Source organism: Anarrhichthys ocellatus, unplaced genomic scaffold, assembly GCF_004355925.1.
Source record: "Anarrhichthys ocellatus isolate YVR2014 unplaced genomic scaffold, GSC_Weel_1.0 scaffold20, whole genome shotgun sequence".
Lineage (NCBI taxonomy): Eukaryota > Metazoa > Chordata > Actinopteri > Perciformes > Anarhichadidae > Anarrhichthys > Anarrhichthys ocellatus.
This window is the reverse complement of record NW_022280050.1, coordinates 4,788,000-4,814,310: the sequence shown is the minus strand read 5'-3', so window position 1 is coordinate 4,814,310 and position 26,311 is coordinate 4,788,000. Positions and strand designations below refer to the sequence as shown.

Genomic DNA, 26,311 nt, shown 5'->3' with positions numbered 1-26,311 from the left:
CCACTAGTTATGTGGCTTCAGTTTATGTTGAACAACAAACAGCAATACCAGCCTTGTATTTGTGTCATGGTGCAGATATTGTCTAACCATGCACCATCATGATCACATTGAGCTGGAATAAGCGCTATAAGCTTTCCAACCCAACTTTCACTTCAGTAAATCACACCCAGGGCTCATGAGTCTGAAGCTGTTGCAATAAAAATGAATTGGAAATCACTGCAGAGGCCTTGAAAAGTTGATTCACTCACCAGTCAGATGGACTAAAGACTAATTTATAGTATGTGGCAGTGACAAATTGAGTCAGTCCAACAAGGTTACGTTTGTACCCAAACAGCAGGGCTCATACTGACAGATGACTGAATGTTATAGATCTTTTGGATGTCCAATATGTATGATAAAAACATAAAGAATGACTGTTGCTGTTGAGGTTTTTGTTCTGACATGGCATGTAGTTAATAATGATAATGGAAGCAGATTTACCTCTCGAACTCTCAGTCATTTTTCAAACAAAGGGACCTTTATTTCAGACAGCGGTAGACAAAAGAAGCCTTTCTTGCCAGCAATTCGATTTTGTTAGCAGGAAATGTTGCCAGCTGAAGAGGGTATCTAGCTAAATAAGATAACATCAAGCTAACATAAATCTTTTTAATGTTGCCGATCCTGATTTTTTTAAAACAACAACATTGTAACAAGGTGTTAAATATGGCTAATAACATATATTATGCTAAAAGCCTGAGGTTAAAGGGGCAATAGGGAAACAGAATGGCTTGTCAGCTGGTTGAAGAGTGCCTGAACCTAGAGGAATAAGAGAGGCTGCGACCCACAATTTCTGTAACATGTCAATCCGACACACACACACACACTTCATACAGTGCTGGGCGGAGGTGAGAAAGTTTGATTTTTTTCCTGTTTCTAGTATTTCTGTCACTTTTCATGTGTGAAACTATGTGCAATACAAACGCCTTCCAGGAAAAACTGTCCGAAAGTGTGAATGGTTATCCCCATATTAAAAGGAGTATTGCATGCATCTCCCACGCCCGACTTTTCTCTACAAGTGAGACAGTTTGAAAACCACTTTGGCTTTCCAACATGTTTGACATCGTCCCAACCAGCTCTTTTTGAGAGTAAACCAACATTAAAGTTTTTATGCCTCAGGCAAAAAGTCAGTACCCTTACCACTTGATGATCCATGTGGAAGACATAGAAATAAGAAGTAACTGTTCTTGTATTGCAGAGAGAGTCCTAGTATTACAGTACATATACAGTACATACACACATACAGTACCAACCCACACAGACATACAGTACATTCTGTATATTGTCACTTTATTCTGACATAACCCTTGTTGTCTGGCTGCTTAGGACTATGACAAGCACTAGCGATGACAGATTTATACTTTATTGTTTGTATTTTTGAGGTGTTTCACTTTTAACATTACAGAAGACAAGCCTTTTCGGATGAGTTGCAGAGGGCCGAGTGTGAACTTCCAGGACAGAGCCGCAAACGTTAGTTGGTTATGGAGAGGGATAAACAAAAATGAACACCATCCAAAGCTTAGGCATCCAGTACCTCATTATGGTTGCTAAGCGGATTGATTGATGATTGGAAAATCACCGTTCATGGGGAGGGGCTTAGCAAACTGTCAATTGGATGGTTAAAAACTAAAAGCTTTTAATAAACATGGGCTGAAACATATACAATTTTTCCTTTTTTTAATGACATGATGACAGACATGTTGCATCTGAAATGGTCAACCAGGCTGCAAGGGAAATAAAGCAAACCACTGTAGCTATGGGAAGCAACTTGTCTTGTTTTGCAGTGTGTCGTGCAGTGCAAAGTCACCAACAGTTCAGTCTTATGTTGCACCATTCTTCATATGTGATGCGTCATAACCATCTTGACGCTGACACATAGTGATGTGGTGAGAGAAGTGTTCAAACAGCCAGTCAACAAGCCATATGTCATTTTGAATGTTCAATGAAGTTTCTCTCTTATTGTCCTTTATAACAACAAAGCAGAGTTTTATTTGCAAATGTCTGTTTCCAAAGTAAATTGATTTGATTGTGGGAATCAACTGGATTCAGTTGAGGTCGAAAAGGAAAATAGAAAATGCTGATCTTTCACTGTAAATTGTGTTTTATTTGTCCTGTAATCTGCAAGCAACACCAGCTGTTTTCTTTGCTGCAGGCTGAGTCTGTGTCAGATCATATTTGTCAAGAAATCTGATTATGGAAATTATCAAAATATCCCTCAAAGAATTATATTTTTTATGGAATTTTAACAAGATTTTAAACTCTGAATAACCCTTTTCTTGCCTCCTACTATAATCCTGCCACATCTTCCAAATACACTTGAGTTAATAATTTTTGTATTTAAATGCTATTTCTGTGGAGAAGCATTACTGTTAATGGAGAGGCATTAATTCTCTTCCTGCTGGAGAGACCTCACATCACAGAGGACAAAAACACAACAACAAAAAACAGACAAAGTGACATCTAGAGCAAAGCTCTCCTTGGTGGTAAAGGGCTAGTGTTTTCTGGCAGTGCAAGTGCTGATTTAACGTAGCTTTAAAGGATTTGCACCCAATTTCCAAGGTGTCAGAGGATAATGCCATCAGCAGTTTTGCTATTCTGATCCATGGAGTTTATTTGAGAGATTCAGAAGAAAAGGTTTTCTTAAAATAAAAACAGAATCAACCCATCTGCCTGTGGTACAGCCATGGCACTGACTTATCTCCACGAGTCCTTTAAGGTATCTCCTGAACCACAGTTATTATTATTTACACGGCGTATTTGACAGCAACAAAGGGTGTACTGTCAAATATGACCAGCAGCAGTGATTACACAGGGTATGATCAAAACAATGAGAGCACAATAATAAAAGACTTCTCGCAGTGACGGCTCTGTTTCGATGCGGAATCCTTTATCTGGTACAGTTTTGCTCCAGATTTAGAAATAGATCACATCAATTTGCAGTCCTGCATGTGTTGTCAATAAGGCAAGATAAACGTACAAAAATAGCAAGAGCAATCCACCGTTAATGTTGTGTCTTTTGTGTTTTTGAAAGAAGGTCTGCAGAATTTACCACTGATTCTAAAAAGATACAATCGCCTGCATCTCTGCTCCTGAGATTTTTGATAGGGTTTTGGTCCAGTTATCTACTAGAACACATGTTCAGTATCAGTCGGCATAGAAAGTCCAAGTATCCAAGTATATCATTTTTTCTGGGGGTTTTTGTCTCATCTTACTAAATGCATATAATATATGCACATGTCCTCGGAGACATTTACAAAGAAATCATTTCCTAACAAAATAACAGATGCTATTGAAATGATGGTGTGGATCGATGCCTTGTTGCTTTCCAAGAAAGAATTGAAAACATTTTGAAGGAGATTGATACCACTCTCACATCTGTACAATAAAATTGAAGCTACAGCCAGCAGCCGGTTAGCTTAGCTTAGCATTACCACTAAACACAGGGGGAAACAGCTAGTTTGACTCCGCCCAAAGGTTACAAAATCTGCCTCTCAGCATCTCTAAAGCTCACTGATTAACATGTTAAACAATAATAAACAATTTGCCATTTCACAAGGGGTTATGTGTTGTTTTAAAACTTTAGTTTTTGTACAGATTAAAATAAATGAATTGACATCTTAAACAAACAGGATACAACATGTCAAAAAGTGGGCTTTAGAGTGAATGGTAGATGGAATTTTTTCACCCTTGGACAGAGCCAAGCTAGCTGATGTAAAGTCTGTATTCTAGGTTAAGCTTTAAGTCAAAATAGTTTTGCGCACAGTGATAATATGCATAGGTTTTGGCCAGTATCAGATTTATATATCAGGTAGATTCACTCGCACTGCCAATGCCGGATCTTTACAGTGAGGTAAGCATGTTGTTGGTCTTTCATCATTTTGACCGCACCCTGTAATAAGTAATACATTTTATTTGTTTGAACGGGTAAAGCATGCATTAGATCTAGTCAAAGTAGCACGATGCTAAACAGTTGGGTTAGATCTTTATTCCTGAAGAGATTGGGTATCATACAATGTATATGATGCATTTAGAGAAAACCAGATTATATGGCATGGATTCAGTAAACAGAATGAATATGGGGCTGTGGTAGACCCTGTGGCTATATAAAGATTATAGTCATTATAATATTATTGCTTTCATCACAAAGAAGGCAGATTATGGGCCCTTAATACAAAGGTTATGATTTCCTCACAGGGCCCACCTCTTAATCTAACAAGTAACACCTAAGTTGAAATTCGAATTGAGTGTCTTTTATGTCTATATATTTAGGTTGATCTTGTTATATGATGAAACAAAGAAATTGCACACAGAACTACTGTCCTAAGCAGTTGATTTATGAGAGAAATGCCCATAAATGCTGTCTAATATCACAGGGTGTTATATAATGATTGCTTTGTGCTCATCAAGTAAATGTATTGACTCTTTCAACTTAAGTGTTACTTTAATAAGCAAGTGAAAATTGTGTGGGATTGTGCCCACTTCAGACAGGTCATATGATGCCAATAATACATTTTCAAATGCAAAATGCATCATCCAGCAACATATTCTGTATTTGATCAACTCATAAAGTCATAAAATCGCACATGGTAAAATAGTCTATATATGAAATACCAAAAATCCAGCTGTGAACAAACATGAAAATGGAAACAAGGTAATATAATTAATGCTAAACATCTGTGTCTATTACCTTTGTATAGCTAAGTCAATAAGAGGAGCATGCAATCAACGTAACATTGCCACAATTTTACATTAAACAACAAAAGCAATCAACTCAAAACAAATGCATGTGCCTTTCGTCACCACAAATTAGAACCATGTAATGTAGGTTTTCCACGTTGTAAATCATATGGCTTTGTGGAATTGTTCACTGTCTGTAAAATCACAGATGGAATTGTTTTTGTAAAATAATATATCAATAAATGTCATGCCAAAAAGTATTGAGATTCTGCTCTACATGCGCTGTTTCTTACATGCCAGATTGTGCTAATTGTACATCATCCTAAAAAAAATATCAGAGGTCTTTCATAGGATGTGCACTTACAGTACATCCAGGGACAAATGTGCTCTATTCCATCACCCTACTTCATATAAGGTTTATGTGCACATTTTGTACATTTCTTTTCATATAAGAATATTGTCCATTAATAATAGTACAAGGTAGGGAAACAAAGGTGGATGGCATAAGTTAAAATATGTCGCCTGCTCTATGTAAAGCGATCTGAATTCATCTTTCTGAGTTTGGGCGGCAGGTGTCCGTCCATCCTGCCCCCTCCTCCCCCAGCCAGTCGCTGCAGTTTGGGAGGTAAGTCCGCCACAGACTTACTCATGGTCTCCGTGTTGATCTTGGAGGTCTTACCCATCAGCTTATCATCAGAGACGCCTGGAACAGAGCTGATTCGCTGCAGCTTCATGGGCAGGTCTCCAAAGCTGTAAGTCATCTCCGAGGTGGTGGAACTCATCCTCAGTAGCTTCTTGGGCAGGCCTTCCCGCCCTGTGATCTTCTGGAGCTTGGTGGGCAGCTTGGTGGTGCTGTCATTGTCCTCCAGGGTCTCCAGACAGTCCAGAGAGCTGTTCTTCTCCCCGCTGTTGCACAGGGAAGGAGCCATGAGGGGCGAGGAGAGGAGCAGAGCCTCTTCCTGCTCCTTCACGCTGTATGGAGGGGTGGGCACCTCAAATGTAGCGTGGAACTGAGAGTAGTCCACCTTGAAGAAGCCTTCCTCCAAGGAGATAACCGGGAAGAAGCGGTGTCCCCACAGAACCTCGTCCTCGGTGTAAGACGTCCTTGCTTGGCAGGTCATCCCTGTTAAAATGAAGGAAAAAAACCCCATTAAAAAAGACCATTGAGTGGATGAATTGTCCGATTTATAAGTTCATTTTGAGGCCTCAAAAACAATGGCAAATGACGTGTCACTCTTGGCACAGATCAACCCAATAAAGACTGAAGATGAAATGTTTCATGACTCTCGTCAACAACAGAGGCCTGATTTAATTATATGATTGGCATCGTTCCATAAGATTCAACAAAACACTATTTACCAGGATTCTTGCCATTTCACATCACAAAGCCAACAATATTGCAAACGAAAGTGCCTCAATGAATAAGTTAATGTATTACAGAGCCAGCTGCCTCAATAAAGCTTAATGGATTTTTTTTATTAGTAATTTCCTGCCTAACTTGAAAGATAATGAAAGGTTATTTGTTGTATGTGTTTTATAATAACGGCTATGTATTCATTCATAAAAGACCCAATTCATTCTGAAATTCCTGTTTATAAGGAACTGTCAGTGCGATTAAAGATATACCGACTCAAATAGCTGGATCGGATATCATGAATGACTGGGACGATCTATTCAATTCAATTTTCATATACATTATATTAAATGTAATACCTGTTAAGTCTGAATATTTCTTTAACAAATTGCTAATATATGATTTATTCTTTTAGTAAGAAATAACAATTCTAACAATATCTATGTATTTATCTGTTACGTTTTGTTTTACAAAGTTAGGAAAGCATTGTTAAAGTCAAGCCTGATGTTGCCTTACATATCATCTCACAGAATGATCTCAGTCTCTTCTACACAGTAGAAGTCTCTTCTCAGTCTCTTCTCAGTCTCTTCCAAACAGCTTGTAAATTAAACACTAGTGTCGGATGGGTGCATAGTGTCAGCTGATACACAAAGCCCAGGTGTGTGTTTGTGTTCAGGGTTGTCATTTTATGCACTAATGTGGAAGCTCAGGGTAAACAAAACAGAAAACAATATGTTAATATCAAATTTTTAACTGACCGACCCACCGACAGAGTGATGCTACAGTTCAAAACTGCTTCTAGTGAAAAACATTTCTCCACATCACCTCTTATGCTACTTAACAGCTCAGTCCACACCTTTAGCTTGGCTGGTAACCACAGAAGATAGAGGATTAAGATAATCAAACTGCAAGAGCGCCAGCAAAGGCTTCAGGAGGTCGAGCTCACACTAAATTTTCTTTTGAGCTTTCTGACACAAGAAAGGGAACCCAATTAAATCCAAAACATAAAAAAGCTACATAAAGTATCTGTTACATAACATTGTTCAGTTGGAGAAAAGCCAAAGTGAGTCTGACAATTTAGTAAAAGCGTTAATTTCTCTCATTTGCCGACTACAAATTAAAACGAGATATCCTATTAAGCATTTTCTGGGTTTGTGTGTGTACCCGTTAAGTAGGCTTTGCAAATTCGGCACGAGATAGAAGAGATTGATACACTTCAAGCAAATGTTCCCTCACACGAGAATCTGAATTAAATCCCACGTTTTTGGAAGCAAATTAATGCAATTAGCAAAATCACGAATGATCAACAAAAAAAGTTATTGGATGCTTATTAGTGATTACTAATCACTGCCTGTGCATTATATCATGCTACATTGCTCACAGCAAAGCCCCATTCATCTTGGCCTATAATATTCTAATGAAAACACAACTTTCTTACTGAAAGTGAGCAAAGAAAATCTATAATTAGGTTCACATCTTAAACAAAACACTAAATTGGTTATATCACTCCCAAAAGCCCTTATTTTAGCACAGAGGAATGGCTGGGGGCACTCATGTTGAGACTTGTTGAAATCCATTAGGAAATCAACGTCAGCAGTAGCTTATTATCAAATGTTTTAATTACCAGCTTAATATTGTTCTGGCAGCGACAGTTGGGTCAAAACTGGGATGAAGCCCTCGCTCACAGTCAGACACCGCTGCTGATTGTGAACATGTCATCATCGCAACTGGAGGCATCTGTGATTCCACCCTATTCCCAAGGTCATAAAATAATTCACTGATAACAGCTCGGCACACAATCGCAGATGTGCAAGAGACTGAACATCAAGTGCGTTCTGGGTATTCACAGTATTACTTCTGCACTATTGCTTTGCAGTCCCGGAGCCTTTAGGCATACGGGAAGTGTGTTGCAGTGAATAAGCGGGCAAAGCTAATGAGAACTTTTAGGGCCAAAGCGCTTTGAGAGTTAAGTGTTATGGAAATCTTATTGCATTGTGAGCCTTTTAAACTGCCTACTGCCAAAACATAGTCACCTTTGACCATCAACAGGTTACATTTAGTGATTCTGGTGTAAATTGCTCTCTGTTTTGGTTTTAAAACAGCTACTTAACCACCACCAGACGTCAGCCGTACCTGCTTTATTGAATAGTACAGTCGATGCTGCAATGTTAACTGGACATGCATACAGTAAACATAGGGCTATAGAACGTCAATAGCTATACTTTTGGTGGTGCATGATAAGGAAAAATGGTGCATGATAAGGAAAAAGGTTGGAATAAGTGAAATGAAATTGTGCCTGAGGCAAAAGGTTGCTACAGTAATACACAAGACCCAAATAGATGCATCTTACTTCTATTAATAGTGCTCTATTGTTCCTGCAGATGGTGTAGGAGTTACTGCAAGACCTCAGTCTCTGGAAAGACATGAACCCTGCTGGCCTGGGGCTCAATCCCCCTACTCCAGAGCCACTCAACCCCACAAAAAAAGAGGAAGAAATCCCACTGATGTGGATGGTCTAATCACCTGTACCCTTCTTCAAAAATTAACAATGACACTAGACTTAATCATGGTCGTTAATATGCATTTACTTCCCATACATTATTCAAGGCTTGATTCCTGAGCCGTTGCATAATCATAGACATGGTTGCATCACATATGTACAATTGTTTTGATAAAGATAAGCTGCTGTGCTAACACCCACATTCATATGGCACGCAGTATAACAGACACAGCAACAACAGTGAACTGCGTGCCTCCACTGTCACTCAAGCCATGACACAGTTTGAAACTCGATGGAAATATCCTCATTATGTGGAGAAACGTGATCGACAGAGACCTTGAGATCAAACAGAGTACAATCTACCAGCTAAAAATATCACAAAACATTAAAACCAGATGAATATATTTTTTCCAGTTACTGAATGTAATTCCTAAAATAGGAATCCAGTCAAATGAGAATACCCATATTGGTGTGTATTTCGTATTGCTGGCAAAGGCTTATGTAACTCAAAAACACACGCCTGCCCAGGACTCAGTGTTTCTATGGAAACAAAACTGTAGGAATGTGTGCATGCGACAGCCATGAACCTCTTCACTGCAGAGTTTGGTCAAAAGTAACAGTGGCAACACAAAACAAAAGTCTCTCTCTCAGATCACGACGTCCAAACTCAACTCAAAATGGAAGTGTGAAATCATCCTTATGTCTCCAGAGTCAGACCAAAATGTTTTTACTGTCTCTGAAATCTGACCTTTTACGAAACAAGAGGTAAATCATATACTGACTTCTCATCAGTGAAGCACAAAACGATTTTCTTCCTTGTCATCTATCATATTGTTTTACATCTGTGTCATGGCACCACATTCGATATCATGAAAGCATTGTGTCATGAACACACATGGCAGGGGAGGAACACCAGTCCTATCCTATCTCTGCTGCTGTTTGCTGCTGGCAACATGTAGCTGAAGGACATTACACCAGTGAGGTAGAAGCACCTTAGATGTGTGGTGTGCAGTGTTTTCACAGACAGTTAGAGGTATTGGTAACATCAGTTAACATACGGTATGTCAAAAATGTAAAAAGCAAACAAGCACACACAGCTTCAGTTATTTTTTATACACACTTTTTATACTCTGTAGGTACACCTGGCTATATATATATATTTAGATCTTTTATAATGTTTTTGCCTTTCCCAAATCGTACAAGGAACGCTGGTAACAATGTCTTTAACCACTCGACCATCAGGACACTCCACACTTGGCTATATTCAGTATAATAGCAAATTATATTATTAATATACTGGCCTGAAATTACATCATTACTTACATCAAGTAATAATGAAATGTGAAAAACAAGATGCTTTTTTTGTCTTGCTGTTTTGCCTTTCAAAACAATTATCTGAGTTTAATCCAATGGCTGTATTGGCTTAGTTTATCTGAAAGTTCAAAAATCACAAAGATAAAATGAATCAGCAATAATTTTGACAATCAGATGATCTATGATTTTGTAACCAAAATGCAAAACAATTGCCAGTTTCAGCTGGATATACTGCTTTTATTTATTTAGTTATAGTAAGTTATATTTTTGGGTATTGCTTGTTGGAGAAAAAACAATTTGAAGGTGTTAACTTGGATGTTTGTTGTGGGATATAAAAAAATATATTCTGATGATATTTTACAAAAAAAAGAAAATCAGGAGATAATTGTAAATAATTGTTACGATACAGTTTTTGCTGCAGCTCAACACAAAAATCAAGCAAAAACCAATCAACACACATGCAGATTCATTGATTTTTCTACTCATTAACAATAAAAAATACAGTTAAACTCCACAAGCTCTATTCAGAGAAAGAGAAATGCTGAAGAAACCAGGAGGGGAAAACATCATTGGAATCGATGAAGAGGCAATTCCTCATTCAACGCATTAGGACAGACATGTGAAAGTGTGTGGATCCAGTACACTTCTCAGTAAATGCTTATCTGTTCCCCTCTGTGATAAGCATATACCAATACATTTCAAATCAATGGAGTGGCCCTTCTCAATAAAGTGATGCACAGTAAGATTCTGCACCACCTTGAGTAAACAGTAATGTTCTAGTCGTGGTTTACCATACACACATATGTTCCAGGGTCAAACAAACACATCTGTGTGTTAAAATAAATCCTTGTGCAGATAATGATTCCATAAGAGACAGATTACGACACAGTCTTTCCTGCTGGAAGTTGTATCAATATGTGAGGCTATTTGAAGGCTCGGTTGAAATTAGTATCTCTTATCAGTCCCTGTGTTACACAATAATCAATTAACATAAGTAGGAGAAAAAGTCCCAGAAAAAAACCAAAATGATTATAGTTACTTTCAGGTGAAGATGCTGCATTCTAAAATGACTTCAAACTGCACTAATCAATAATTATACAGTAAATGTTCATAAAAATGTGTAATGTGAAAGGGGTCACTTGTTGTATCATACCACAGAAAAAGGCTGTCTCTGCAGAGCATTTGAGAGTTTTTCAGTATCTCTACTGTTTTGATTCACTCTCATCAGTCATTTCCAGCAGCAGCAGCAGTGAAACAGCTCTGAGGAACCCACTGTACTGTACACTATATACCTCCACCAAACAGCTGACAGACACGGTTAGCGACCAGGGAACATAGTGGAGCATTTAGCAGCTAAAGAGCCATATATATTTCTCTGTCTCCTCAAGAGTTGCTGGAGACCTTTAGACCTTAACAGAGTTAAAGGAAAGTAAATGGTGGACTTCCTTTTTCCCAGGTGGCCAGAATCACAACTATAGAATGCTAATGTTTCTCTAAGCCTGCTGTAGAATTAGCCACCTGTTTGCTCAAATACTTAATCTAACAACTTTGTAAGAAGTAGATATGTCAATGTTGTGATTAGAGCTTGCAAGCAAAGCTCAAACCATTTATAAATGGATCGCTTAAACATCTGTAATGGTCAACCTGTCACATACTGCAGTTCTTATTTTTACATTTCACTGTTGAGATTAAACTTGTATTGTTGCTGTTAAGTAAAAATCCTGTCTCTCCAATTTGGGGCTTTTCCAACTTTCAGACGGATTAGTGTTTCTCATCTCACCAGATCATTTAGTATTTTTTTCCACATCTACTACAAAATAATAAAACCTAAAAGGGAAGTAAGAATTACAATTGTTTTATAAAGCACAAAAAGAAAAAAAGAAAATCATACAAAACATCTCGTAGATCAATGATTATCAAACACCAATTATTAAAGTAGAAAGGATATGTAACGGCAACACAATTAGATAATAAATACTGAAAATGAAAATTGCAAAACTGCTAATAATGTGACATATCAAGAGCTGCTCCATGAATTCTCTGTCCATTTCTTTCATAAAACTCTATCTTCAGTATAAAGGACAGGATGATCTGACTGACTGGCCAATGCAAATCTTAATCTTACATAAGTGTGAAATCCCATCAGAAGTCCCTCATCGCTGAAGTTCACCAGGCAGATTCCTGCTTTCATAGTGTATGCAATAACCATGCGACAGCATGAGCGGCATTAGAATAATCCTCTGCTGAATCCCCGAATTCAAGACAGATGTGAAAAAAAAAAATGCATCTCATTGAAGGTAACGTCAGAGAGGAAATAACAAAATAATATAAAATGTAAAAAATCATAGAAGAAAAATGTTCTGCATCAATGTGTGAGATTTGTCTGCCATCTCAGCAACAATCATGTTTTTAAATGAAATCTCTACGCATAACTCAAACTCAAATGTTGTTTTTTTTAAGTGAATGAAGTGGACTTTGGGAATGACTATACACAGCACTGAGATGGGATGTCTGTCTGGAGATTACAGGTGCTCTATCTGCACTGTGCAGTGTTATGCAATATTTCACAGACTCCTATCTGATTCCATTATGGACTGAAAAAAAAGGCCAAAGAGGCAGGAAGTGTCAAGAATAAACTTTGAGATTTTAAGATGCCCAAAAGCCATCTCAGCTTGAGACACAAAATAAATGCACTTTCCTTTGATAACACAGAGCTGTTTGCGTCTCAGGTCCAACAAAGTGAAGCAGCCGTGCAGTCAGCAGAGTGACAGCGGAGATAAAATGGGTTCTTTGGGGGTTGGAAAAGCACTGTAAACTCTGAGGCAGCCTGCCAGTGTTTCTTGATAGTAGCTATAAAAAAAACCCTAGCCTAAGTGGTATTCACTGACTCTCGTCTAAAAGAAGGTCATCCAGGTTGTAGAAGGATAATATCCGTTTGGTGCCTGGCTCAATCAAATTCTCAGCTGCAGATCTGTACTTGACACAGTGAGAACAGAGAAAAGTCAGAGGCCAGACCTGAGAGCAGAGATCTATTTATTTCTGCTCTGTCACGCCATCTAGGCAGGGTCGCAAGCTCGATGTTCTTTTCCTGTTTTTCTTAAATTGGTGCTATATGATTCAACTACTGAAGGCACCAAGCAAGTGATACTCGAAATTGACGGTGAAAATGAAGGTTTAGTCAAATGACTTCTCTAGATGAACTCCTAAAAAGAGAATCACTGAAAAAAGAAGGTGGGCATCAAAGCGTTCTTCACAACCTCTTATTTTGTGACATAATCACGAATAACCTCCGTCTGTCTGTCTTTCTGTCTGCCTCTTATTCTTTCACCAATCACCCAAATGGTAACACATACACACACACACACACACACACACACACACACACACACACACATCATTGCATTGCTGTCAGCAAAGTTCCCTGACTGTCTATCACACTGTGGAATCAGCTCAAGTGTTGTGTATGAGAAAAATTTGAGCAAAAACAAGCATGTGAATCTGGATGCTGCACATACAGAGCACCGGCACACACCACCGTCCAAGATTCATCCTGCTCTCACTGTCGGGCACTCGCTGCAGCCAAGGGTGTCCACAAAATGCCTTTGCTGCATCGCTGGATTGTGAGGAGCAGCAATTAATTCCAGACAATTATCCTGTTCTTCACATTGCAAAAACAGGAAGCAGAATTCCCCATTGTCTTTGTTTCAGGATCTGTGTAACAACGTATTAAGCTGCTGCGCTGAATGCGGTACTGTAAAGCTGAAGGAAATCAGAATACAAGGATGCTGGGTGGTGCGTTTAAGCTTACTGGAGAGAGGAACGTTCAATTCACAGGTCTGAATAACGCGGTTCTTAGTAGTTTGGCTTTTTACAACTGACTCGTCACTCTGTTCAATGAAATGTTACAAATGATAATACAATACCTACGTATAATAGGGTAAAAAAATATAATCTAATTTACATACACTGTTATTGTGGCCACAAGTCCTGTCTGATCATCTGTTTCTATGGTGACCATCATCAAGTGGTAGAGAAATCCACAAGCCTTCAGTGACCTGTTTTTCACAGTTTGACTTTTTCAAAGATGGAAATAAGTCCCCTCCCTCTGTTAAATACTGTATTCCAATGTGATCCATTTGTGAAGGTGCAGCTCTGGTGTTTATTCCACATACAGCACTGGCTGAGCAATGAGAGCAAGGAGGAAGCTGATGGAGGGACAAGGCAGGGGAAGTGCACTGCTGTGGGGGAGGGGAGAGCCTGGATGCTGGATGCTTGAGTGTGGAGGCTGTTGGAAAGGGAAGGGAATCGGAGCAGGGGCTGCCAACCATCTCCACACAAGGTGGGATGTCAGGCGGGCTAGAGGAACATATGGCAGTTAACTCAGCCAGGAGAGCACATATTACCAAGTGAAGGCAATCTCAATACTGCTGTAAAGGGAACCAGTTGAGCATAAAAGCACTTGATGGATTTCCTTTAGGCCAAACGACCACTATTTGTCATACAGTAAAAATCCCATGGCGTCCAAACCAAATGGAGCTATGACTGACTTTCTCCTCATTTTGTATTGAGTGCAGAAATGATCAGAATACCATTTTCTCTCCATAAAACAGACTGAGTGAGTGAGAGCTCTAATCTCATATTGATCTTGAGTATTAAATCTACTTAAGTCATGAAGAGGAGTTACAGCTGAAAGCGGGGACACAAAAGAGGGAATTTTTAAGCCTTAAGAGATCTCAGACTTAGGTGGTGTTCAAGAGGAGTAACTCGCTGGTAAGAAAGCATCCCTCTTGTTTTATCAAGTCTGTCACTTGAGTGTGAGAGCAGATTATTCTAGTAAATTCGTGCATGTCTGAGTGACCAAAACAGAAAGAGAGGAGTCCCTGGAGGGACTTGCTAAAAGACAGGTCTTAAGAATAACCTGTTCATGTGGCTCTGTGTTTAGGCCACAGGACTGATTCACCCACACTTAAGAGACGGTCGCAGCCCAACCAATCAATGCTTGCCGGTGACCAACACTGCAAGTGCATCACAACCTTCCTTATGACCTCTTAGGCAAGTGGAGCTACAATTGTATCTCAATTATGGCCATGTAACACTTGGCCCCAAGTGTCCATCCTCCATCTAGACAGGGGTTAATATCGAGGTCTACAGTTTTTACCATAGTAATTACCAAAAACAGCACGGGGCGCACGTCTTCTAAGATAAAGACAACCAGGACCTAGTCAATTATTTATTCTCAGCGTGACATGAAGACTGAGGCGTTATTGGCGAATGCATTTCTGGTGATTTGGTCACAACACCTCATCCCAGGTCTGCCACCACACCTCCTCTGCCGGTGATTTATTGCCATCCAACACGGATTTGACAAATCCCTAAAGACACAATTACCTTGCTCCCCCTTGGGAAGCCAGCACAGTTCATCTAAAAGGGATAATGAATCCAGGATGTCATCGCCGGTTCGCTGCATGCTCATTATCTGGAGTTCATCCCCAGTGCAATTATTGTATGTACAGTAGACATAAGAGGTAAATCTCACAGATGCGTTCCTAGAATACCCCTGTTTGTTTATCTAAAATTAGTAAAGCAAATTTCAGCCTTACTCAAAGCAGCATGCCAGCTCCAGCAAACAGGGCTGCCCTTGTGTAATGAGTGTAATGAGTTGTTCAGCAGATGCCAGTATACAGTGGGTGGACAAAATATCATGAACACTTTTATAACGTAATCATATCCAACAGTTTTGCAACAGATCTTTTGTGAAGCTAAAGGTCAGTTAATTTGTAGACTTTGTTACGTGTCGACTCGTCTCTGTGGTGATTTTGAGGGTGTATTTTTTCTTGTTGTTGCAACGAACTGAATTAAATTGTAAATATAACTCCAATATACAGTATATGTAGTATACAGTCTACTACAATCCAGTACAGCAACAATATAATATAGACTCATAAAATGGAACATACTATTCATTTTAGGACTATTATATATATTTCATTTGATTATATAGATCTTCATAATTTTATATCCTTTCCATAATAATATAATGTACTATAGCATTTCAAATGTCATTTAAAATTCATGCTGATTTACTGTGTGTAAAAACCCAGTGGTGGGAGATTCTTTACTCAAGTAAAAGTACCATAATGTAAAAATACTCCACTACAATTAAAAGTCTTGCAATTTACACATTAATGTGCTTTACTAGGTAGATCACCAGGAAAGTGTATTAGTATATCATTGTATTCAGGTCCACACTTGTGTATATTCACACGTCTTTGCGACACTGCTAACATTATCCATATTTGTCATGCTGAGATATTCAAGGAAGATAGCTGAAAAATGTGTTGTTGATTAAGTCAAATGAACCAAACGTATGAAACACATTTCAACAAGTGAGGTGTAAGGTATCCAACGTGGGGCTTAATGCCACACAGGCGGAGCTCAGCAGGGACAGACACGTCTCTCCTGAGTTCTCACCCTGAGCACATTAGATTTAATTGGAACCTCCTGCTCTCACCTGCTCTGCAGCCTTAGCTTCCCCACTGAACCCTCTTTAACTCTTTGACCCTCATGGCCACAAAAAGGGACAGCCGCACCAGGAAGGGAGGATACACTCACGGTGTAATGACTCAGAATGAATTACGGTCAGTCTCTCCAGAGGACGGCACAGTCTTGGCTCACTTGCGCCGCTGTTTACTGAAGCTCTGGAGCTCCTGACGTCAGGTGACCCCAGACCTCCGGGGTTAGGACCTCTTACTGATATGATTGAAACTATTAGGCCTCCGGCACAATAGAAAGTTCTCCATTTTCATTTCAATTACTGGTACTGATGATAAAACACAGATCGGGCCATGACATAGACTGCTCTGCTAATCAGTGGCAATAGGCGTTTCAAATTAATTATGCTGACTGGCTGGACGGAGCAACTATTATTCTTAATTTAATTTCTAAATATACACTTTATGTGTATTGGTTGCACAGCAGTTACTTAATTGAAGCTATGATGATTATCATATAACAACTTTATTATTAGGTCAGGTAATTACTTTTTTATTTACCTAAACTGAGTGACAAGAGTCTCTTTAATGCCTTTTTTAAATAAATAATTAATATATTCGATCGTATATTATTCTAGATCTTAGATATTTTCAGCTTTTTTCCCTAAGACTTAAATACTACACAGGTCTAAACACAGACTTCATTTAAAAGATAGAGTGGCACAATTTCAAATATTAAGCATACAGGTAGGCGATTCATTACTCAGAGTTGCTTTCTCCAGTCACATACTGCATTTATGCACACATGAATAAACATTACCAGTTGATCCAGTCTATATGCAACTAACCCCCTGCCACCCACACTCATTTTGAAATGAGCAGATAGCTCGGATATTCTATTTTTTATTCCATAACACTGCCTTGTAGCAGTATGAAAAAGAGTGGGCTGACAGAAATCTTTCAAAATAATCAAAATCAACATGAGACCTTATCGAACAGAAGAGACTTTTTGATCTTTTTTCCATCATTTGCCTCATAACCAAATCAAGAGATGAAGTGGGACGCTGTGTTTCGTGTACATCGCACATTCAGGCGGAAAATCATTTAGAAACATGGGGATTATTAGTTAGTTCGGTGAGCGGCGAGTGTTTGCCTGCGGTACAAACGTGCTGTGTCACCAAAAGAGTGAAATAAAGTCCATCTGAAAATTCTCTGAGCAAACTAATTCAAACATTTAAATAAACGACAAGACAGCAGACTTTATCATGGAGTTCACTTCCTAAAAAACCTTGTAAAAAACATGTCTAAATATGATGTATTTGCAGTGTTTTATGCATTTCACGGCAAGTGTAATGATCACACTGCACACATTTGCATGACAGTCACATCTCTCTGAAAAGGAAAGAGGTTTGTGTTGATGATAGAGTTTATCCTCATGAATTATTGCTTTTCATAGCTGATGAGTAAATTTAAAAACACTTTGCAGAGCTGGTGAAGATCTGCGACTATGTAAGACCCCAAACACTATACAAAATTTCCGGGATAGACTGATGTGCCGACAAACCTCTTTCTGTTGAATGAGTGAGCGAGTTCCTCGCAAAATAAATCATCAGCTTGTTTATGCTTGTTGGTTATTATTTATTTAAGCTGAAAACTGCCTGGTCTTAAATCATATAATACACATTAGATTAGATCTTCAGCATATGGGATCTGCAGCATTCAGATAGGAGTGTCGTGGTGTAACTGCATCACGTACAAATCCAACACTGAAAATCATTACACTGACTAGTTTCATGGATGGAGGAACCTCAACGTCTGTTGCTAGCAGCTACAGTTTATTTTGGGTTCCCAAGAATCAGCTCCACTAATGAACAGATTGCCTCTGGCTTGGTTTTTAAGCCTTTGCAATGTTGAACAGCATTACATGGTGTTAATGGGACACTTATCTAAACTTCTGATGTATTTTAAGTTGGTAGTAGTTCAGAATCAGCTGGTGAGTCAAAGTCAGGTCAAGCTCTGTAGTGGTGCATGGAAAAAGACCCTGCAAATCTATCAATATGTTACTACATCAAAATGTGTTCATGATAAACTTGATATATTTAGAAGAGGCCCGTTAGGTAGAAACAATTAAATTAATGATAACTGGATTCCTTTTAGCTGCTCCTGGTATTGTGCATGATCGCTCACTGTGACATTAACTGCACTTCATTCCACCTGTTTTTATGCAAATTTTTAAAAACAAAAAGTGGAACCCTCCATCAACAAAAAATTCAAAATATTGCAAAAATATTTTTACTCTTGGCTGACGGGGACAAGTTGGAGGATCGATAAACAAAAAGAATAGCTAGAAAGTATAATGGAAACAGACTTAGTGTGAATAAATGACGACGTACAGTACATGAAGCATGTAACGTAAATGTTCACTGAAGCTTCGGATTAACTGAGGGGACATATGAGTATATGGAACAAACATAAATACCATATTTCCATCATGTTTTCTACATTGTTAACCACCGTTTGAGGTTTGACTGGCGTTCTATTTATTACATCACCCTCTCCTTCTGCAATGGTCTGTTAGCAACAGGCTGGAGAATGAACGCCACTAGCTGATTCTCTTAATGCACTGACCATAATATTTGCACAACAGTGTTGGATGAAAACACAAATTAATTTTCTTTTGCAGATTTCCTGGAAATTTCCTGAAAAATTAATTTGCTATGAGTTCCAATAGCCATACTACCATACTATTTAGTATGCCAGAAAAATATTTAGTATCTCCTAACACAAAATACGTCAACTTCAGTATGACAAAAATCGCTTTTTGCAGTATTCAAGCCGGCATACTTTTCTGGGTATTCCAACCAACAATCCTCAGCGCAGCGGATATATGAGCAAGAGGGTCAAAGTTCAAGTGCAACGTTATGAGGAAGTAGTATATCCCAACTGAATGCATAATGCCTGCATGCTATGTAAGGGCAGTTGCAGTATGTACTATAAATAAAAGGAACAAGTATGCTAGTTGTAACGCAGTGTCAGATGGGAACTTAGCTGTCACAGCTTCCTGAGATGCTAGAATAGAACTGAGTCATGGTTAATGTCATTAGTGATTTCAGTGCCCGATTCTTCCCAGCTGCCCAATCCATTCTGCACATGCACGGGAGAGCATACCCAGTATCCGGTGTTGGAAGAGCCTCCCCTCCCCTACTCTGACTTTGATTGGCTACAGGCTACTAAACATTAACGTTAACTATGTATGATGCTAACCAACCCTTCAAAGAACTAGACAGGCCACGGGAGATCACGTTTTGTTCCAATAGTTCGTTAGGCTATTTCTTTATTATTTACAATTTACATTTATTATTTAAGAATAAATTCACTTCTGATCATTGTTGAGGCGAGAAATAAACTTTGTAGATTTTGAATATTGTCAGTTTTAAAAAAAATTGATATTATTGATAATATTAATATTTATTATGATTAGCCCCACTGTGCTCTGCTCCTCCGCAATAGAACCACACAGCAGGGTCTGTGGGCCTGACTAGCCCGCTGGCTAGCAATCAACCCCTGCAGGTGTTAGCTTCGCCTCAAACCAATTTTTTGAGCTTTATGACTCCGATAACATCAGGACAATTTTACAATTCACCATCAATTTTAGTTGATTTGCAAATATTTGCAAATATTCAAAATCTACACAGTTTATTTCTCACCGGGGAATTTTAAAAAAGCAGACAATAGTTTAAAAAAAGAATAAAATAAAATACTTCAGACAAAGTGAACCTTCGAACTACGGGACAAAGTTAGCGTTAGCGTTTAGCAGCCAGTAGGCAATCAGAGGCAGAGTGGGGGCAGGTCTTCCAGCAAGGCATACAGAGTAGAACGGAACATACGCAGCACAGATCGAGCAGCTGAGACGGACTGGATACTGACACTGACATGTAACACCTGTGCTTTTCTTTTGCTTCTCTTTTCTTTCCTTTTCATGACAAGAAAAAAAAGCCCGTGGCCACTTGTTACAGAGTTACACAGTGTTTTGAATTACCTGTATTACTCATTACCCCGACTTTTGCTCAACATTTTTTATTTGAACGTGTTTTTCTATGGTATGAGTGGTACATTTATGTAATGTTACTACTCCACCATACTACAAGTGAGCAGAAGTTACTGCACTGCGGACTCTGTGAGAATGTAGAAACGTATTGTCCAACCATAAAATTTAGTAGGTAATTATTTTTGTCACAAAATGTTAAAGTTTATTTTATTAATTGTATTGATCATCATTTTTTACCAGGCTGCAGTCACTACTTGTTATTCACTCTGGCCGTGTTCAATTCCTCTTTTGTTATCCAAACAAAAATCAATGCCTGCAATGCACAAATAATGCAGGAGTACCTGAGCTTGGTGTTATTGTGCTGAGATTCACATTAACAAAGCAACAAGGGGATGACGCGCTCACACACAGAGCCTTACATGGATATTTGCTCTGTAGCCAATGACACTGTAACTCTATACTTGTTGGGGAGTGATGTGGTTTGTGTTGCTTTTATTGATTGTTATTGTGTCAGACATTATCCCTGTTATTGCTGTTAACTCAATCAAAATGTGTTACTACAGACTTCTTGTTTGTGCTTTTCTTTCTTACAGCTATCGTCTTTTTTGCAGGACAAGCATTCAGATGGCATCTACAGTACAGAGCAGTACAGTACATTAATTGCAATGTGATGTAAAGCCAATTCATCCACAGCAGCACAACATCTTCCGTAAGAAAACCAGACGCGATACCACAAAGCCACAACTGTCATTAGTCCAGAAGAAAATCTGCTGCTACCAGACATACATGTCTCATTTGGATGGTGTGTCTTACTTAGGTGGTGATCAAAAACACATCGGGCTCCTCTTCAAAGGGAATAAGAAATATCTCATGTCTTTTTATATAATGTAGAGGCCACAGCAAAATGGAACCATTCTATACGTGCGCTGATCCAAGATACACACATTTTTCTCTTTACTTGTGCATAAAGAAAACTTCAGTCAATCCAAAATATTAGATATAATAAATGCAGAACAAAAGGTTACTGTGTCAAAAAGGGTACACTGTTGTTTGTTATTATCTAGTAGGAAGGACACAGAGACAATGATTGTGTAGCTTTAATCTGTAGTGAAAAACTTCAACTTGTGTTCCAGACAACGGTTTTGCACACATAACAAAAACAACAACAACAACAACCTAGATCTGGGGAGTTGGGCAGGTTCTTCACTAGTAAACACCAAGCCTCATAAATATTTCATCTTATTCTGTCTCTGCTGTAACACCTGTTCTGGCAAGCACTTCTTGGCACAGTAACGCCTCCGCGTGCTTTTCATATTTCAGAAGAGATCCTCCGTAATACCACGCCGTGTTGTCAACAAAGAAATTTAATTTAATGTTCAGCATTGCATGTTTGCCTGTTTTATTACTGAAATTGTGTTATGATTCCTATAGCATAGGAATAAAAAAATTAAAAAAACTAAGTTTAGGTGCAGTGCTGCAATCCTGAATACTCAAGGAGAGGTTGCCATGGAAACAGAGTTACATTGGCCAGGAATGAAAGCGTCTGAGGATTTAGACTTTCACTGTACATCAATTTTTAACCATAGATTGTTTTCACATCAGCCCTTTCCACTGACTTCACATAACCACAAACTGCTCCTCCATGCAGAAATCTCTGTGACGTAAAAAACGGGAGCATAACATTCCCGAACCACCCAGTTCAATCGAAACTGAGATTGTGACTATAATAATGAATACGAGGACACGTGCTTCTGTGACAGTCAGTGTCATACTAAAAATACCCGCTAATATATCAATAATAATTCAGTCACATCGCCACAATGAATAATTCCATACTCTAGAAACCAAAGCAACCTGTACACAACAGCAATTTTACAATTACTACATGTTTAATAGATAATCAACTGAGAGAAAGAAGAAACAAATAAAGAAACATCAGGTGTTTAAACAGGGAGCAGACCAATTTATGTTGGACATATCCAACACTAAACCCAAACTGTACTCATACTCCACATTGTAGTACACTAACATCTATATGCACCATGCTGGAGAATATGTCAAATCTCATCAAATTGACATAAATGCTTCAGTCATAGACTGAAGAATCTTTACTTAAGTTACATCTGAACTGCAGAATTAATTAAATGAAACTGCATTAAATGATTGAAACTATCTATTAGGAACTGAAGATCTTTGCTAATTGTGATCTGCTGCGTCGGTCTCCCTGTCACATCTCCACATGCTGTTTTCTCTGAACCAACATATTACATCTGCTCCTCTGTTCACTCCATAATCCTAAAGGAGCTCTCCCCACACTATATTCAGCCGTGTCAAATAAACGGTTGAATTCAAAATGACCACAGTGGAGAATTTTACTCGGGGCATTACTCATCTTGTGGAAATGGAATTCCCTAATTCCAAAGGGACCTGAGAAAGCAAATTATTATCCCCTCAGAGAAAAGCAGCCACGAGGTAAGTGCTGCACGGCCACAAAGGAATGGAATTTGTTCCAGATGAGAAAAAGAAAATGTATATACAGTGGGCGACTGTGGCTAAGTGGAGAGCAGGATCGTCCTTCAATCAGAGAGTCGCTGGTTCTATCCCAGGCTCCGCTAGTCGCATGACGATGTGTCCTTGAGCAAGATACTTAACCCCAAACAATTGCTCCCGTAGCTGTGCCCACGGTGTAGAAATGTGATAGAATCTGAATTGTAAGTCGCTTTGAATAAAAGGGTCTGCTAAATGACTGTAATGTAATGTATATAGCCTAACATTGACCCTGCTGGAGTTTGAAATAGTTCCACAGCTCTCATGGGGCTTAAATCTTGGCTCAACTTCCCCCAAAACCCTGAAGGTGTTTTAATGCATGGATTAAAAACTGGTTCACTCCATGCCTGCAACATTAAATGGATCATCTACGATGTATAATGTTCACCACTGCTATTACTGTGTGCCACAGAAGCAAAAATCAATAAAATGCAATAAAACGGTCAATAGTGTGTCCATTTGGATGTATTAACACCTATGATGTCAAAATGATCCATGAGATTTTTTGGAGAAATCGATATTGCATCACTTAAAAACATTGTAAAGACAACACAACATCTTCAGCTACTGTACATGTAGCCTGCAGCCATAACATGCAGCAAAACAAGCTCTGAATGTTTAACAGCAGGCCTATATAATGCATGTTTGCTTTTACTCACCTGTAGTCTCTACTATTCCTTCCAGTATCACCACAATTTCAAACTGCTCTGTTTGCATGGACCTCTGGGAGAGGTCATAGAAGGGGCTTTTGGTGTCAATCACATGGCAGATCGTGAGTGGTGAGACGAGGAAGAGCTGGTCTGCCCCGGTACTGAAACCCACGTCCAGCTCCAACTGATCCAGCGGAAGAAACTCGCCCTCGGGCGTCTGGCGAGACTAAGGAAGCGTACAGGATGAGACAGAGACAGAGATGTTGAGTGGGGGAAGGAAGGGGTAAGAGAGACGTATCTACAGCACATCAGAGCTTTTGTTGGAGCTTTTCACATGTATATGCAATCAGAGCTTATCAGCGTATCAGAAAAAAATGCTATAATTTTCTTAATTGACATTGTCAAGAATATCCAAATTAGAATGTGGTTTGATGTACCACTGGGACTTAAAATGTGTCATATTTGACACAACTGAATCAAATCCACTGCTTTAAATTGATTGTTTTCTCTGGATTTTTCTGCCTACACCTGCTGTGTCAGCACATGGAATTAGAATTTATCGAACTGTTTTAATAATTTAGATGGATAAGGTTACAGTGGGCGTTGAGTTTACACTTACCTTAAACTTTTTGGGAGCCTGCATTTGATTCCCTATATTATTACTCTATTCCTATTACATAAATATTGTAGAGCATTTCAAAGTTTGTATATACATTTACTAAGGACTTTTGTGAAGCCAGGAGGTGGACAGCATGGCAATCCATAGATGATGTTCTCCTAATAAGGGACAGCAGCACATTTATACAAGTTGTAACACATTACCATTTTAAAACAGTTGGCATATGAACGTGTTCTTCTCAAGTTCTGATGTAGGGACAGGAAGGCCTCTTGACAAACTTGACAGATTTCCCCCATCAGTTTTGGAAAATATGTCTTGGTGATTTATGGTCTATTTGTATTTATTTTTCAACATTGTAGTCATGGCTTAATGTTAAGAGTGGGCTTGAATATGTCAGTGTGTAGGCCTTTCAGCATCAGTTACCTAAGAAAATGCACTTGGACTGAGCCATGATACACAAAGGGAATAGAACTAAAACAGTCAATGCATCCCGACTAAAAGTAGCATCACTTACTTTCAGCAATTTGCAGCGGATCTGTGCAGAGACCATATGGCTATTACGCAGGTTGCCGACCCTGAACATGAGAGTTAGTTTTCCATCTCGCATAGAAATCACCGCGTGTTCACTGAACATTAACGTCTCGGCCCTTTTCTTGGGCTGAGACATCTTGATGAACATGCAGCCGATCAAGAAGGCATCGACAATTGATCCGAGGATCGACTGGAAAAGAAAGAGAATGATCCCCTCGGGGCATTTGTCTGTGATGTATCTGTAACCATATCCTATAGTGGCCTCGGTCTCTATGAAGAAGAGAAAGGCTGAGGGAAAGTTATAGACATTGGCCACACATGGAGTGTACTTGTCATTGTGGACTCTGTTGAGGTCTCCTCTGATGTATGCGATGCACCACCACATAGAGGCCATGAAGAGCCAAGCGACTGTGTAGGTGAGGATGAAAATAAATAGATTCCAGCGCCATTTCAAATCTACTAGTGTTGTGAATAAGTCTGAGAGATATCTACTGGTTTCACCACCCAGGTTCCCATGCTGGACGTTACATCGCCCGTTCTTGTCCACGAACCGCTGCCTCTTCCTCTTTTTCTCTGGGGGAGGCTGGTTGAATCCAGACCCGCTAGATGAGGTGGTCACTACCTGATAATCGTCCCCAAATTTCTTTCGAAGTGCAGACATACTACGATGACAGCAGCGAAAGAAATAACAAAGGATTCAGTGAAATAAAAAAAAGTCTGGGTTGTAGTTGCTGCAGTCGTTGATGCCCGTGCGCAATGTCTCCTCTTTGAAAATAAGACAATAAAAGTGTACTGTCTTCGCCCCAGTTAGTCTTGCACCGTCCTCTTTCGCCACACGCTACTGTTGCTACACTCTACAGCCATGAAATGTCAATAATGGAAGAGGAGATTACAAACCCCGAAGATGGAAGCCATATGAAAGAAATAAGCGACCCACGGGATAAGGTATCCAAACGCACCAGTCACAGTCCAGGCTTTTACAGTTTCTCAGTTGCTGCGTTGTGGATTACTCATCGCCCCTGAAGGTTGGGGCTATATCGACCTGTTCAGAACTGTACTCACAGAGTAAGTTTTCATACGAAAGTTCAAAATCCTTCCACGGCCGAAAAAACACCAATATCTCCGCGTAATTAGTCGTTGGAAGCGGTTTCCAGGATGCAACGTCTCTGTGCGCACTTGCGTCTGTGTTGGAGATGATTCGGTTTCCAGCCCTTCCTTTGTAATCTGTATACATATGAGATGAGTTGCATCCAAGCATCTGAGTGTAAAAAAATGACGAGATGGAGGAAGAAAATCACTGTCCCACTGTCGTCATTTTTGGCTGCGCGCATCGACGCTGATTAACAGGCTCTTTTCGGGCACCTATTCCCTTCTCTTAGAGAAATGTCGACTGGATTCTCATGGTTCAGCGGTAGAGATCCACCAGACGCTCTTTTGGCCTCTTAGATCCCTTTTTCCCGTCGATTTCCCTGCGCGGCTCCTGCGCACTTGAACAGCTCCAGTGATGCACTCACTGTTGCCTAGTGGTACTACAAAGACAGATC

At 39.3% G+C, this 26,311-nt stretch overlaps 1 protein-coding gene across 1 annotated transcript; it reads right to left on the bottom strand.

Annotated features, from left to right (window-relative positions):
• Positions 1 to 153: 153 nt before the first annotated feature.
• kcnj3a (potassium inwardly rectifying channel subfamily J member 3a) lies at positions 154 to 26,311 on the bottom strand. The gene is made up of 3 exons (XM_031858378.1): positions 24,751 to 26,311; positions 23,627 to 23,843; positions 154 to 5,836 (listed from the first exon to the last, which is right to left on the bottom strand). The coding sequence occupies exons 1-3, from the start codon at positions 25,426 to 25,428 to the stop codon at positions 5,241 to 5,243; spliced, it is 1,491 nt and encodes a 496-aa protein (XP_031714238.1). The 5' UTR covers positions 25,429 to 26,311; the 3' UTR covers positions 154 to 5,240.